This window comes from Macaca nemestrina, chromosome 2, assembly GCF_043159975.1.
Source record: "Macaca nemestrina isolate mMacNem1 chromosome 2, mMacNem.hap1, whole genome shotgun sequence".
In the NCBI taxonomy this organism is placed as follows: Eukaryota; Metazoa; Chordata; class Mammalia; order Primates; family Cercopithecidae; genus Macaca; species Macaca nemestrina.
The window spans coordinates 33380282-33396137 of record NC_092126.1 but is presented as its reverse complement, the minus strand read 5'-3'; the positions used below and the strand labels follow the sequence as shown (position 1 = coordinate 33396137).

Sequence of the window (15856 nt, the reverse complement as noted above, 5' to 3'; positions counted from 1 at the left end):
TAAAAGTGCTTAACACATAGCAGTCACTCAATAAGTATTTGACTAATGAAAGCATGAATGTATGCCACTCCCTTCTTTCCTCTCTTCCTTTCTTCCATAGGTCCATCTATCCATCCATATGTTTACTCTCTGCTTAATAGAAGGCATGGTGTTAGGTACAATGGGGGACACAGAAATAGAGCCCAGTCTGGCAGGCACATCAAGAGCCTGGCTAGGAGTCATGAGTAACCCAACAGTAAAGAGGAGCTGGAGTCAGACCCTGGTAGGACTCGCAGGACAGGTTGAGAAATCCGGGAATCATAGAAGCCAAGTGCTAACTAGAACTTAGAGCCTGTCTGAAAAAACCTGTGCTGACAGAAGTGTCTGAGAATCTGTACTGCCTATATGGCAGCCATGAGCCACATGTGGCTTTTGAGCACTTGAAAAGTAGTTAGTGTGACTGAGGAACTGAGATTTAATTTTAATTAAATAACCACATATAGCTGGTGGCTACTGTATCAGCCAGTACAAAAAGGGAGCCGTTTCAGACAATCCTATATACAGGGATGTTGTGGAAAGAGCTTTGGGTTCACTTTCTTACATTCTTATATTCTAGCCCCTAGCCGAACAGCTCTGGGCAAATCATTTAACTAGAGTGACTCTTGTTTCTTCAGGTGTAAAATGGGAATGAAAAATGATTTCTGTTGTGAGTAACAACTGAAGTCCCCTAGACTAGTTACCATGGTGCTCTGTTGGTTACAGATGAGGAAACTGAAGTGCATTGAGGTGAAGGTCAATGGCAGAGCCGGAACTATAACCCAACTGTTCCGAGACCGAGTTCAATGTTACTGCCATTGAACTGGGTTTTTATTCAGGACACTATGGAGAACTATCAACATATTTGGAGTAAGAAAGTGAGATAAATTTCATACTACCAGAAACACCTGGAAATGGGTGTAGAACTATAGGAACACAGATGGCTTGGGGCAGGCCGGACGGCTAAGGTATGAGAGCCTGGTGCAGCAGGCTCTTCATAAATATTTGTAGGATGAATGCATGAAAGCTGGTGGTATGAAGAGAGAGAGAGGCTTCTTAATACTGATAAACTTGAGCAATTAGCTGAATTACAGTCAAGGGAGGTGATATGATTTGGATGTCCCCTCCAAATCTCATGTTGAAATGTGACTTCCAGTGTTAAGAGGTGGGCCTAGTAGGAGGTGTTTGAGTCATGGGGGTGGAGCCCTCATGAATAGCTTGGTGCTGTTTTTGTGGTAATGAGTGAATTCTCACTCTTAGTTCATGTGAGAGCTGGTTGTTTAAAAAGAGCCTGGAACCTTCTCTCTCTTGCTCCCTCTCTTGCCATGTGATGTGCCTGCTCTCCCTTCATCTTCCACCATGAGTAAAAGCTTCCTGAGGCCGCACTAGAAGCTGAGCAGATGCTGGTGCCGTGTTTGTATGGTCTGCAGAAACGTGAGCCAAATAAACATCTTTTCTTTATAAATCACCCCGTCTCAGCTATTCCTTTATAGCAATGCAAAGACTAATACAGGAGGACTGAAGAGAACTTCAAAACATTGAAACCAAAACAGTGGTAATATTCATTGTGATCCCTTTCTTATTTTTCTGTTTTTACCAGCTATAAAATCTGATCTCTCAAAAAAATCAGTATTTAGAAAATGAGTATAGTGAAAGATATAGAACAAATTTAAAATTAAAGTTATTTCACTTCTCACACACATAGAAACACACACTATTTCTTCCACATATAAACAGAGTTAAGAAGAAAGGAAGCATTCAAACAACAACAAAAAAAACCCATGCCAATTCATGTTACATAGACTCCAAAGCCTCCATGCATTGTATACTACATATCTCGGCTTCTGAAACTCAAATTCCAACATATATCTCAGTTCACTTCCATCAGTGTTATCAGAGATGTAATAAGTTGATCAACAAACATCTACCAAGAACAGCAGCCATGGCTAAATTTCACTGCAAATACAAATTTCTCACATCTCCCTTCATGTTGCTCTTCCCAGTATGTGTGTGTGTATGTGTGTGTATATATATATTATATATAATATACAAATATAATGTATAATATACATAATATACAAATATATTATTAACATCTACCAAGAATAGCAACCATGGCTAAATTTCACTGCAAATACAAATTTCTCACATCTCCCTTCATTTTGCTCTTCCCAGTATGTGTGTGTGTATGTATATATATAAAAAATATATATTATATAATATACAAATGTATAATATACAAATATATTATTAACATCTACCAAGAACAGCAGCCATGGCTAAATTTCACTGCAAATACAATTTTCTCACATCTCTCTTCATTTTTGCTCTTCCCAGTGTGTGTGTGTATATATATACATATTATATATAACATACAAATATAATGTTATATATATTTATTTGATACGAGGTCTCACTCCGTCATCCAGGCTGGAGTGCAGTGTTGCCATCATAGCTCACTGCAGTCCAGATCTCCTAGGCTCAAGTGATCTTCCTGCCTCAGCCTCCCGAATGGCTGGGACTACAGGTGCGTGCCTCCACACCTGGCCAATTGTTTTATTTTTGGAGAGCTGAGGTCTCACTATGTTGCCCAGGCTGGTCTTGAACTCCTGGGGTCAAGCAGTCTTGTTGCCTTGGCCTCCCAAAGTGCTGGGATTACAGGAGTGAGCCACCCATGCGCTATCCCAGCATTTCCTTATTATCTTCCAGACTGAACGTTATAAACTCATTCCCCAAAGTGACGATTGTATGCATAGAACATGGCTCCACTGATCATGGGAAGGGCATTATTTTGAGTCTGAAGCACATTGTTTTCATGGTCTTATCTTTACTGGACTCTTCCCTAGCCCCTTCACGCTGCCCCCCACCCCCGCAACCCCTGCCCCCCTGCTCCCTTTTCCATTAGGTCCTTTGTTTTCTTTTATGGCAGGTCTAGTTATGTTATCCCCCTCCCCATCTTTAAGAAAAAATTGTTAAATTAGTAAGTGCTTGTATAGCATGATATTGCTATCTTTTTTCCCCTCTCAAATATTTTTATTCTCAAAAGGTTGAACATTAATACCATATCTTTGAATTTCCATTTTTCACTGTGTTATATGTAGGAGTTAGTACTCGTTTTTTTTTCTTTTTTCTTTTTTTTTTTTTTGAGATGGAGTCTCTCTCTGTCACCCAGGCTGGAGGGCAGTGGCGTAATCTCGGCTCACTGCAACCTCTGCCTCCTGGGTTCAAGTGATTCTCCTGCCTTAGCCTCCTGAGTAGCTGGGATTACAGGTGCCTGCCACCATGCCTTATTTATTTATTTATTTATTTATTTATTTATTTATTTATTTTTAATTTAATTTTTTTGGGGGACAGTCTCGCTCTGTTGCCAGGCTGGAGTGCAGTGGTGCAATTCTGGCTCACCGCAACCCTAGGCTCCCAATTCAGGTAATTCTCCTGTCTCAGCCTCCCGAGTAGCTGGGACTACAGGTGTGCGCCAGCACACCCAGCTAATTTTTGTATTTTTAGTAGGGACGGGGTTTCACCATGTTGGCCAGGATAGTCTCGATCTCTTGACCTCCTGATTTGCCCGACTCAGCCTCCCAAAGTGCTGGGATTACAGGTGTGAGCCACCACACCCCAGCAATAATCATTTAATAAAAATCATTTGGGCCGGACATGGTGGCTGACGCCTGTAATCCCAGCACTTTGGGAGGCTGAGGCAGGCAGATCATGAGGTCAGGAGATCAAGACCATCCTGGCTAATATTGTGAAACTCCATCTCTACTAAAAATAGAAAAAATTAGCCGGGTGTGGTGGCACGTGCCTGTAGTCCCAGCTATTCAGGAGGCTGAGGCAGGAGAATTTCTTGAACCCGGGAGGCAGAGGTTGCAGTGAGCCGAGATCATGCCACTGAACTCCAGCGTGGGTGACAGAGCGAGACTCCATCTCCCAAAAAAAAAAAAAAAAAGAAAAGAAAAGAAAAGAAAAAAATCATTTGATTACTCAGTTTGAGAATTACAAGACTGTATTTCTCTTTATCCTACTGTATATTGTTCAAATAATTCTTTGCTGATTGGTACGTTCAACAATAGGTTGTCAAGGCAAAGAATGAAATTGTCTATTTTGCAACTTGTGCTCAGCTCCAGTAAAGTCTCTGGAAAGATGGATGTGACAAATTCTAGATAAGGCGAGGTAGGATTAATTATAGTTCTCTGTGATCAGACTCCTCCATCTATGCAGATATTCAAAAGTCAGCCATGCTGCATTTATTAGTTGACTAGATGGACTGAAATAGAAAATACAGACAAGATTGCTTCTATTTCCGGAATTCTTTCACATTTGGTGTGTCCAGAAAACATACGTTGGAAAGCAGAATTATAACAGATGTATTATTCATATGGCATTAGTGATGGTGTCCATTTCTACCATTCAGTTGTTCTGGCTCTGGCCTGTCACTGCTTTAAAGTCTGGCAAAGTTTCTTCCTTGGCTGGATGAAGCAATAAAAAGGTGGCTTTCTGCCTTTATTGTTTCTGAGCAGATCTAAGTGCTTATATAAAGAGGGTGCCCTGCTCTCTTGCCCTCGTGGGCCATTTGTCTCCTTGGTAGCTTGTGGTTTGATTCGGCTCCTTCCTTTTCTATCTGATAAGCACCAGTTTCTACATGTATTTCTCATAATCTCACAGAATGACCTAATTCCTATGCAAGTCATTCCAAGGACCTGATGAGTCTCTATATCCAGACCTCTTCCCTAGCAGGTATTCTCATCTCCCTCAATCCTGTGTTTTCAGTTCTGCCTCACCTCTCTTGAATGGCTCAGGCAAGGAGTTTCAGAAGCAGCTGTGTGGCTCATAACTTTTGATTAGAGTCTTTGGTCACTTAGAGAAGGCCTGGGGAATGCACAGACAGTGGTATGGATTTCGTGTCTCAATTCCTTGATGCCCCAGCCATTTGCTGACATTTCACCATTTCAAATACATAGGAGAAGCTGAGCATCCAGTGTATCTGGGGCAGTGTGGCGAAAGAGGAAGAAACTTCCTGTCCAAAAGCACTTTGGATCCCCTCCTCCCACTCATATTTCTCTGCAACAGAAAGCATGGTAGGAGTGGTTTTCAAAAATGCCTTTTAATTGCATAGATTGGCTCCCACATGTGTCCTTGTTGCAGTCATGGCTGGCTACATATGTGGAGAGCTGAAGGCAAAATGCAAATTGAGGCCCTTAAGTCTAAAAGCAGGGAAAAAAGCTTTCTTCCTTCTGTGATCTCTCCATGTACCATGGAGGTTTCTATCTGTCATTCAAAATGCTTTCCCCATCCCCTTTACTTGGTGTGTGGCCGGCTCTTGAGTTCCTTTTCCCAACAGCCAGAAGTTGAGCCAGACATCTCGCCCCTTCTCTTGGCTGGCCATCCCAACCTGCGGCAGAGGGGTGATCCTCTACAGCAGGGGTGTCCAGTCTCTTGGCTTCCCTGGGCGACACTGGAAGAAGAACTGTCTTGGGTCACACATAAAATACACGAACGCTAACAATAGCTGATGAGTTTTAAAAAAATTTTTTTAAATCACAAAAAAATCTCATGTTTTAAGAAAGTTTGCAAATTTGTGTTAGGCTACATTCAAAGCTGTCCTGAGCCTCATGCAGCCTGTGGGCGACAGATTGGACAAGCTTGCTGTAGAGTGTTGCAGCCTCTTTGCTGGGACATGCTGGGTGCCTAGATATAGGTGGGCAAAAGACAAATGCATTGTGGCACTGCCAGCTTGGGGTGGATGGCTGCTGCTTTCCTGCCCCAAGACTGTGGGAGCATAACTGACCCTGTCTCCCAGTCTAGGGGAGGGTGGGGCGGGGGAACCCCAGGGTGCTGGGAGATACACAGTGGTCTGTGAGAACCAGTTCTGGGGAAGTGGAGGGAGGTGGACTGGCAAGTGAACCAAGGCTCCAGGTCCTGACTCCCCAGCACGTGCTTTATTATCCCATTGGACTTCACTAGAAAACTCAAATTCAAAAATAACATTAATAGTGACTGCAGAGCACTAAATCCCAAGTGCTGTGCCCTACTGAGCACCCAGGCCCTGTGCAAGCTAACCAGCTTATAGCACTTAGCCTGACTCGTTGAAAACACTGCTTTAGCACCAGTTTTAATGTACCCTCCATGCCAAAGACGCTGTCCTCGGCAAGAGTCACATGCACAGCATCTTGTCTATATCCCTTTTCCAAGCTGCCAGACACCTGCAGCATGGGGAGCCCTGCTCTTCCTGGACTTACTTCACAGGCCTGTTTTAGGTGTGACTTCAGGAATTATTTGCTGCTGGACAGTTCCCCGGACAGCTCATCTGTCAAGGTAAGCAAGAGATTCCAGGTGGAGGCTTCTCAGAGGTGACAGAGCTGGGGCTTCTGCAATAGGAGTGCCTCCCTGGCCTTGATTACCATGCAGAAATGCACACATCACACAATAAAAGTAGGCACATCGCCAAAGGTATTTGCCTAAGTGTGGGTCCAGGTGCTGGTACACATTTGATTGTGGTTGGTGGCTGAGTAATGTATATGTGGGTTTGTACAGAATAATTTACCACAGAAATAAAGACACTCCCATTTGATTTCACTTATTTCTAATTTTTAAAAGGTAATATTCATATGTGCTAAAGATACAATATATATGCACATTCTTAAGTTTTGAAAGAACTGACTTTGCCTTTGTTGATACTCTTTTATATGTTAATTTTTAAAAAAACATTAAGTCTACTCATTATATTCATTTCTTTGGATATAGTCTGTTTTTTCAAATATATAACATCTTCAGATCAATGCTTAGCTCATTAGTGTTTTGAATTTTAAAAACTTTCCTCACATGAGAATTAAGATAAAATTTCCTAAATCATGACTTTGGTGCATCCTACAAGTTTTGACATATAGCATTTTGATTGTTATACAGTTCTAAGTATTTTTAACTTTTCACTATAATTTTTTGTCCCATTATTGAGAAAGCTGATTTAAAAATGTATAGGCTTTTAAAACATTATTTTATTTATTTATTTATTTATTTATTTATTTATTTATTTATTTATTTTGAGACAGAGTCTCACTCTGTTGCCCAGGCTGGAGTGCGGTGATGTGGTCTTGGCTCACTGCAACCTCTGCCTCCTGAGTTGGAGTAACCCTCCTTCTCAGTCTCCCAAGTAGCTGGGATTACAGGTGTGTGCCATCACACCTGGCTAATTTTTGTATTGTTCGTAGAGATGGGGTTTCACCATGTTGGCCAGGCTGGCCTTGAACTCCTGACCTCAGGTGATTCACCCACCTCAGCCTCCCAGAGTGCTGGGATTAGAGGCGTGAGCACCGTGCCCAGCCTAAAATATTGTTATTAATTTCTAACTTAGTTGCACTGTGGTCAGACAATGTGGACTGTATGACACCAGTTCTCAGAGATTTGTTGACACTTGCTTTATAAGTTAGAAGTTGCACAAGGAACACTTGTAAACACTCCACCTTAACAGTTGTTAATATCCATATGTCTAATTTTTCTGTGCAGGGTTCTGCATGTATCTACTAAATGGTTTATTACTTATGTTTAAATCTTTTATATCATTACTCATTTTTGTCTACTTCACCTATCAATATTCAAACTAGTGTAATGAAATCTCAAATTTTGATGATGGTTCACTGACAATTTCTCCTTGTGGTTTTTCAGTTTCTCTTTTGTATATTTTAAGATTTTACGACCCTCTTATCAATTTAAAATTGTTTTATCTTCCTCATAAATTTAACACTTTGTCGTCATGTAGTCATCCTCTTTATCCCTATGAAATGGTTTTATTTAAAAGTATATATTATCTGATATAAATATAGCTATTCTACCTTTATTTTTGATATATTTGCCCAGTATGTTTTTTTCCATCATTTTACTTTCTGCCTCTCCATTTCCTTATATTGTGGATGTGTGTCTTGAAAGCAGTTGAAGCTGGATTTTATTATTTCTTTATTTTTTGAGACAGAGTTTTGCTCTTGTCCTCAAGACTGGAGTGCAGTGGTGCAATCTTGGCTCACTGCAACCTCTGCCCCCTGGGTTCAAGTGATTCTCCTGCCTCAGCCTCCCGAGTAGCTGGGATTACACATGCCTGCCACTACGCCCGGCTAATTTCTTGTATTGTTAGTAGAGATGAAGTTTCACCATGTTGGCCAGGCTGGTCTCGAACTGCAGACCTCAGGTGATCCACCTGCCTCAGCCTCCCAAAGTGCTGGGCTTATAGGCGTGAGCCACCGTGCCCGGGCAAAGCTGGATTTTATTTTGTTTTTAAAATCAAATCCATCAATCGCTGATTGTAACTGGCATGTTCATATTTTTTTTTTTCATGATTACACACATATTTAAATGGACTTCATTCTGCTGTCATTGTGCCTTCTACTTGTCTTTTTTTTTTTTTTTTTTTTTTTTGGCCTTTTTAAAGAAACTTTTTTTTTTCTTGGCTTTTTATTTAAAAAAATATTTATTACATTCTTGTTTTCTATCCTATTTTACCTCACTAGATTTTTGTTAGTTAGCTAATTTCTATTTTCCTTTTTCATGTGTGCCCTTAAAATTTGTAATGCATTTTTAAGCATCTCAAGTTTTTCAATAGCCTAACCCCCAGCTCAAATGATACAAGCTCCTAGAATCTTTTAACTCCATTTATCTCCCTGTGACTTACATTATTAATACCCTCTTTTTTTAGTATCACCTTTCTTTCCTTAAAGTCCAAGGCTTCATTTTTTAATAATACAAGATTATTTTTGTTTGATGTCTTTTCTCGTATTTAAATAAATCAAAAATATTTATTAATATTTATAGTCTTAGAACTTTTTCTGTTAAAATCACCAGGTGAAATGTTTTATTTTCATAGTGTTGTTAACAAGTCAACTTTTTTGTAATCCCAAAAGTTAGATATATTACTTAAAAATACATTTGTTTAGGCTAGGTACGGTGTCTGATGCCTGTAATCCTAATACTTTGGGAGGCTGAGGTGGGTGGATCACTTGAGGCCAGGAGTTCAAGACCAGCCTGACCAACATGGTGAAACCCCATCTATCCTGAAAAATACAAAAAAAAAATTAGCCAGGCGTGGCTAAAATTAGCCAGGCATAGTGGTGGATGCCTGTAATCCCAGCTACTTGGGAGGCTGAGGCAGGAGAATTGCTTGAACCTCAGAGGTGGAGTTTGCAGTGAGCTGAGATCATGCCACTGCACTCCAGCCTGGGCAACAGAGTGAAACTCTGTCTTACAAACAAAAACAAATTTGTTTAGATTTAACTAAATACTGACGAATTTTATCACTTACTATTGCCTCTTGCATCTCATTCCCTTCTTCTGTGGTTATTTTTTATTTTTCTTGAAGTACATACTTTAGAAGTTTTAGTAAAGGCTTCTTTGTAGTAAACTATTTTTTTAAGTCTAAATTGTCTTAAGACAGTGTTTCTAAGTTGACAAAATTTTCTTCCACTAAAGTTATTCAATAGTTTGGTGGTTTCCACTGTTACAATTGATAAATCACCTACCAGCCTAATTATAATTTATTTGTAGATGATCTGACTTTTCTTTTTGGCTGCTTTTAAGTTTTATCTTGGTGTCCTGCATTTCCCCATACTATGTCTAACTGTTGCTTTCTATTTATCTTGCCTGTTATATCTTGTTTTTTCTTCATGTGAATTCATGTCATTCATAAGTTCTAGAATATGATCATCTCTTTATGTGTTTGAATATTGGCTCTCATTATTTCTATTTCATCTTTCTAGAATTCCAATTAGATATAGATTAGATCTTCCCATTTCATTTTGTCTCTAAAATTCTTGATCATCTCTTCATTCTATTTCAGCATTTTCTATAGTTCATTAAGCCTCTCTTCAGACACATTTATTACTGTTCACTCTTTCACTAAGTTTTACAAGTTTTTAATTGTGAAATTCACAGAAAATTAGAATGAACAGAATCATAAATAACCTGTATATCTTTCACCTATATTCTCCAACAGTTACTATCTTGCTACTCTCTATATGTATATATGTATATAATGTACACATACATTCATTCACACACACACCCTATCCTACTTCCCTTTAGGAAAACCATCTGAAGGTAGGCTGCAGCCATCATATATGTCAGATGAAGGAGGAAGAAAAGCAAGACGAGGAGGAGGAGGAAAATAGAGAGAATAAAGGCGGGGGGCAATCTCATTTATCAAGTAACACCAAGCAGACAATACCTTCGGAAATGTCGTGGGGGCTGCCTTGGATCTGCAGGGTTAAGTCTATTGCACTTTATTTTTAAGTTTATTGGTGGGTATTTGTTGATTGCACCTAGAAGAGAAAAGCCTGTGATGAGTCTTGTATTCATGACTGTTAACATTACTGCAATCTGCTCTGTACACAAAGTGCCGCTTTACCGTTTTAAATAGCCATCAAGAGAAATACCAACTAAGGTGGTCACATGAAATGAAAGCAGATTTCTCAGGGGAATCTTTAAAACCGACTTTAGAAAACACATCCCTTCTGCATTTATAGGTGAATTCAACTAACTTTTCAGTAAGATCCTCTTAGCTGCTAAAGCAGGTCAACCATTAGAGGAGATACCATGAGCCAGTTCTAATGGTCTGGCTTTTAATTGATATAAACTAACCAGAGTATTTATTTATTTGCTCCTTAGAAATATCAAAATGCAAAGGGGAAAAAACGTTTTCTTTATGGTCTTTGAATCAGTAACAACAGCGACAATAGCACTAACATCTTGGGTTCAGTTCATTAGTGGCTCATTTCATTTGGAAGTGTATTAATTTTTCATAACAATGAAGCATGCCTCTTTGTATACCATGTAAAGATTTAAAAGCCATTTTTGATGGGAATTCTTAAAAATCTATTCTATATTTCTTTGAAGCATTAAATCAAACAGATTTGCTAAACACAACTAGATCTCTTCCTGGTCACCCAGGGTCGGGTCATGATAAGTAGCGAGTTGGTCCTGGACTGTGATCCAACACTGTCTCCAGAGCTGCTGTTGTAGGTAGGACTGTGTGCTCTGGACTGAATGGCCTAAGACTGTGAGGCTACTGTTATTGAGCACCTGAATTTTAATTTCTTTTTATCTGTGTTAAGTATCAGATGGTTTGTCAACAGTTTTGTTTCTCTTAGAAAATGTGTTGATTGATGTGGACTGTGCTTGACAGTCAACTCTACTATAACAGTATATTTAAGTAAGAGCCACAAAGCGAGGGAGCTAGACCAGAAGACCAGTCAGTAACTAAGACTGTTTTGGTCACTCCTTGATACCCAGCATCAGAACAATGAGTGGCTCAGAGAAGTTCCTCAGTAAATATAGGTTAATGTTGAGTGCGTTAGTGCAAGTCTGTGGGCCTGCTATGGAATTAAGCATGTAGACTTGAACATGATTATGCAAAGTCTTTCTTGACTTGTACTTTTATAGTTACATTTTAAAGATTACAGATTTATAGATCTAAGTTCCAGAAGAATGGTATATAATTTCATCACGGTTATAGTTTTCCCAAAGCACTTTATGTATCTCTCACGTACCCTAAGTACTTTTTTCTTAAAACATCTTTTTACCTTTCCTCAGTTGGTGGCAGGGGGTGGTGCTATTTATCTAATAAAATTTGGCTAATAACCCATAAAACACTACCAAGAATTTTGGGGGAGTGGGGAAGGAAATTCCATCATAAGACTTCTTCCAACTTCTTGCCAAACTCTTGATGAGAGTTTCTTTACAAGTTTATCAGTCTTGAGAGGTGTACTTTTTTTACCCTTACAGATGCCTTATGATTCTTTTCTTCAGAATGACCCCATCCCCATTTTTTTCCTTTTATCCTTAGCTTTTCTTTCTGGCTTCTATTCCAGAATACATCCACATAAATTTCATTTTGGGAGTTTATTGTTCCTATCCAAGTGTTTCTCAAACCATAATATACATATGAGTCACCTGGGGATCTTTATAATATGCAGATTCTGGCTCAGAATGACTGCGTTGGGTCCTAAGATTCTATGTTTCTAATAGGCCCCCAAGTGACACTGGTACTACTGGTCCTAGAGTCAGTTTGAATCATAGAGGATATACTATCAGCCCCAACAACAATCTCCAAGGCTTCTTTAGACCTCACCCTACACTGATTGATAAGTCTATGTCTCTACAGCTTTAACTGGGCTTGCCACATAATATCACAGGCACATTTGAGACACAATTAGGACTTCAGTTGAGCCACACTGGGTATTCTTTTGCCTGTGTGTTCATTTTTCTGTATCTGGACTTCAAGGGATCATTTACCATGAAAACATTTGCAAATCCTACCAAGTGCTTTTCACCCTTCAGAATCATATTAGGATACAGCTTATTTTTATCCATCCTGTTGCATTCAAAATGGATTGCATATTTTCAAGGCAAACTTACTCCAAGAAATGAAGCCCATGTTTCTTTTTAATGGGTGCCAGTTACACTAATTACTGGCATCATAAAAAGAGCCATTAACAAGGCTAAGAAAGTTTTGCAAGGCTGTATTTTTCATTCTGACAGGTAAAATGGTATCTCCTAACACTTCAAACTCTGCCTCAGGAACTTGTGAAAGCAAAGCCCAGAACTGTTTAATTTTTCTTTGGCTCTCTTTTTTGGTGCCTTAACAGATAAAACTTTCCATCAAAGGGCAGTATGCTAAGGTTACATGGCAAGGATTTCTACTTTGTAGCTAAAGTCCAGGCTGTGACTTCACACCCCCGGACTGCACTGCTCCATGAAGACAGATGTGTGAACAGCTGCTTGTTATGCTTGCTTCTCCATAGGAACCAGAGGCATAAAAAAAAAAAATGAGCCAGAAAACTAAATGTGTAGGAACCAGAGGTTTCCTCCCTTCTACCATCTGTCATTATATATTTTCTTTTCTGACCCTGAAGTGCCCTTGAAGACAAACAAGAGGTTTCCAAGTATCCATGTTAGCTCATCAACCTTTTTTTAGTGATACCATGTATATTCTTAATGTGCAGAGAAGAACAGATTTTATGACTTACGCCTGATTGAGTTTATAAAGGTCTTCACAAACTTCACACCATAACTGTGGTCAGGTTTATGAATTCGGCCAAGCTGGACCAGGTGGTGATCCAAAGGGTGGCTAGCGAGATCCTCCAGTTCCTTGTCATCCCAAGTAGGGCCAAGGGAAAACACAAATAGGGCATACCCTTGACATTTGGCTCGCAAAGATTCCTTCTTTAAGATTTCCCCATCTAAGTGGCTGGTTTCCCCAGCAGATATCACAAATATGACTTTGTTTCTTCTCAGATTGGGTGCAGTTAAAAAGACATTGTCCAGAGTCCACTGTAAGGCATGACCAATAAAAGCATCTCCATTTAGTTGTTTAACTGACTCATCCACGTGCCTCTTCATGAGGCGCTTACTGCTATAGGTGGTGAGATTGAACTCAGCTCTAACTGGACTCTTCTGAGTGTTGGGTAGGAAGTCGGGGGGAGCATGGCTCAATAGGGCCACCCGGTCTCCAGTGACAGAAGTCTCTGGCTCTGGGGTGATTTCAAAGTGATCTAATAGTGCTCCCAGGAAAGCTCTTATGTCTTCAAATTCAGCACTTCCCACGTTCCGGGAGCCATCCAGAAGGAAAGCAGCATCCATGTAAGACTGCACAGGGGGTGGTCTGGCTTGGTCACAAGAAGCGTCTGGCTTGCATACATCTGTGAACCAAAAGTCATTCTGGGTTACTAAGTAGAAATAGAAAAGGGAAGATAGCATGTCAAACATTTTGACATTTAGAGACTGCATAGTCTTTGATGTTAAAAGTGACTAAATACTTTAATAGTAACAGGAAGATTGCCTTGTACATGGTTTGCATCTGTCTCCCAAAAGTACAGATTTTATATCCAGCCTGTGTCTTGGACTCCATTTACTAAAGCTATCAGACTTTTAAAGATTAGACTGTTTTCAACAGAAGTTTAATCTTGGCTGTGTTTCAAGTTTATGTCATTTGAAGTGGACAGTTTTTCTCGTGCATGCAAGGGTATACTGTATCACAACATAACAGTGACTGATCGCTCTAGATTGGCAATATTATCGCTATGCTCATATTGTTCTACTATGAAGAAGTGCTTACAAAGTAAAAGTGAAAAAAGCAATGTATCTTTTATCTCAATTTAAATAAGTTTATAACTCAATGTCTACCTATGAGTGATCTTTAAGGACAAAACTCATCTGTGCATTTCCATAGTGCTCATTAGCTGAAAACTGAATACATGTTTGTTAAATGAATATTGGATATTAATGGACTTTCCTAAATGAGGTCATTTTATAAATGTGCATATCTCATTTAATAAAAGAATGCATAATACTAAAAACAGACAGGATTTTATTGAATATGACCACAATGAATATTCAGAGGAATAAAAAAATGGAAATGGAAGGATCTTAGAGGTCATTTAATCTTGTAATTTTACAGAAGAGACTGTGGCCAGGATAGTAAAATAATTTTGCCAAAGGACACACCAGTATTTCTAGAAGTTTCTATATAAGAAGTCAGCATTTTATTGTTAGAGATGAGGCCAGGTGGTATAGTAGTGGGGAGGTCCCTTGGCCTGAGAGCTGGAATGCTTGGGTTCTGGTCTCGTTTCAGTAACAAGCTGTGTGCCCCTAGCCAAGTCACCACTGGGCCTCAGTTCAGCATAGTTCTGCAAAATTAGGTGGTAGGACCAGACTCACCTACAGACCCCTTTCAGAACTGACATTTTGTAATCCTAGGTTTTCAATACTAATTGATGGTTGAGAATGAAAATAGCCTCTTTAATAACCAAAGATAAGAAAGAAACATGGAGTAACATGAGTATGGACAGCTGGTACTAGATATATAGGCATAGGCCACGAATAAAAACTTAGATGAAAGATTAATAACCAGAGTGCTGATCCTAGGGGATGTAACAAAATTCTCACTACAGTCTTGTTCATGGACTCAATAAAGATGTGACTTTGGATAAGTTATGGTTCCCTTACTGAAATTTACTAAAATTTTATGGTCCTGTATAATGGTCAGATGATAGAACAGTCACCTGTGTGCAAAGCAGTTTCTAAAATCAGGGACAGTAGGCTGCCCATTTGCTCAGTTTTGTAGGATTTTTAATTGCAGGAAACGACAGCCAAAATCTTTTATTATACGCCTAAGAGACAAAACAAGGTTTTAAGCCAAGAAATGAAGCCAAAATCTATCCCCAGTCACACATGTGCAACTTCTGACTATGCAACATACCATCACACTGTTGTAACTGACATGTTTGAAAAGGTAGCTGAGAATACATGGGGTGGAATGTACCTCCCCACAGTATGTAAAGCACTTTAACTGTTTTGAGTAAGACTGCCAGTGCCTAAACCAATTCGGTGCAGTCAAGAGAAAGAGAGGGAAAGGGGGAAATTTACTAGAGGGGAGTAGAGGGAAGACAGAAAGAAGAAGGGTTATTAGAGACCAGAAACCCTACTTCTTCCTCAGAATTACTACCTTCCTCATTTAGGTCATTTATATGGCAGCCTTTTTCATCTCACTGATACATGTGAAGGAGAAAAATCAAGCATTTTCTACAGGCTCAAATGGAGAGGTTTAAGGAGCAGAAGAATGAGACCTCTGTTTTTCATAAACTGCAAATGGTTTAGAGTTAGCTGCCTTGGGTTTGATATGGCTGTGAAGCCCTGAGCAAATTATTATCTCTAAGCTTTATTTTCCTCATCTGTAAAATGGAACTCATAGTAGTTCAAATGTTTTAGGGTGATTTTAAAGACTGAATGACATAATTCATTTAAAGGTATTAAAACAGTGCTTGGAATATAAACACAATCATTTAAGTATTAACTGTCATTA

General features: G+C 39.4%; 1 protein-coding gene across 1 annotated transcript in view; it reads right to left on the bottom strand.

Annotated features, from left to right (window-relative positions):
* LOC105490394 (collagen type VI alpha 6 chain) overlaps positions 1 to 15856 on the bottom strand; it is a 162148-nt gene that overhangs the window by 4110 nt on the left and 142182 nt on the right. The window contains exons 37-38 of the mRNA XM_011755938.3: positions 13023 to 13694; positions 10223 to 10316 (exon numbers count right to left, since the gene is read on the bottom strand). Coding sequence (XP_011754240.2) covers positions 10223 to 10316; positions 13023 to 13694 — 766 coding nt within the window. The remainder of the gene's footprint in view (positions 1 to 10222; positions 10317 to 13022; positions 13695 to 15856) is intronic.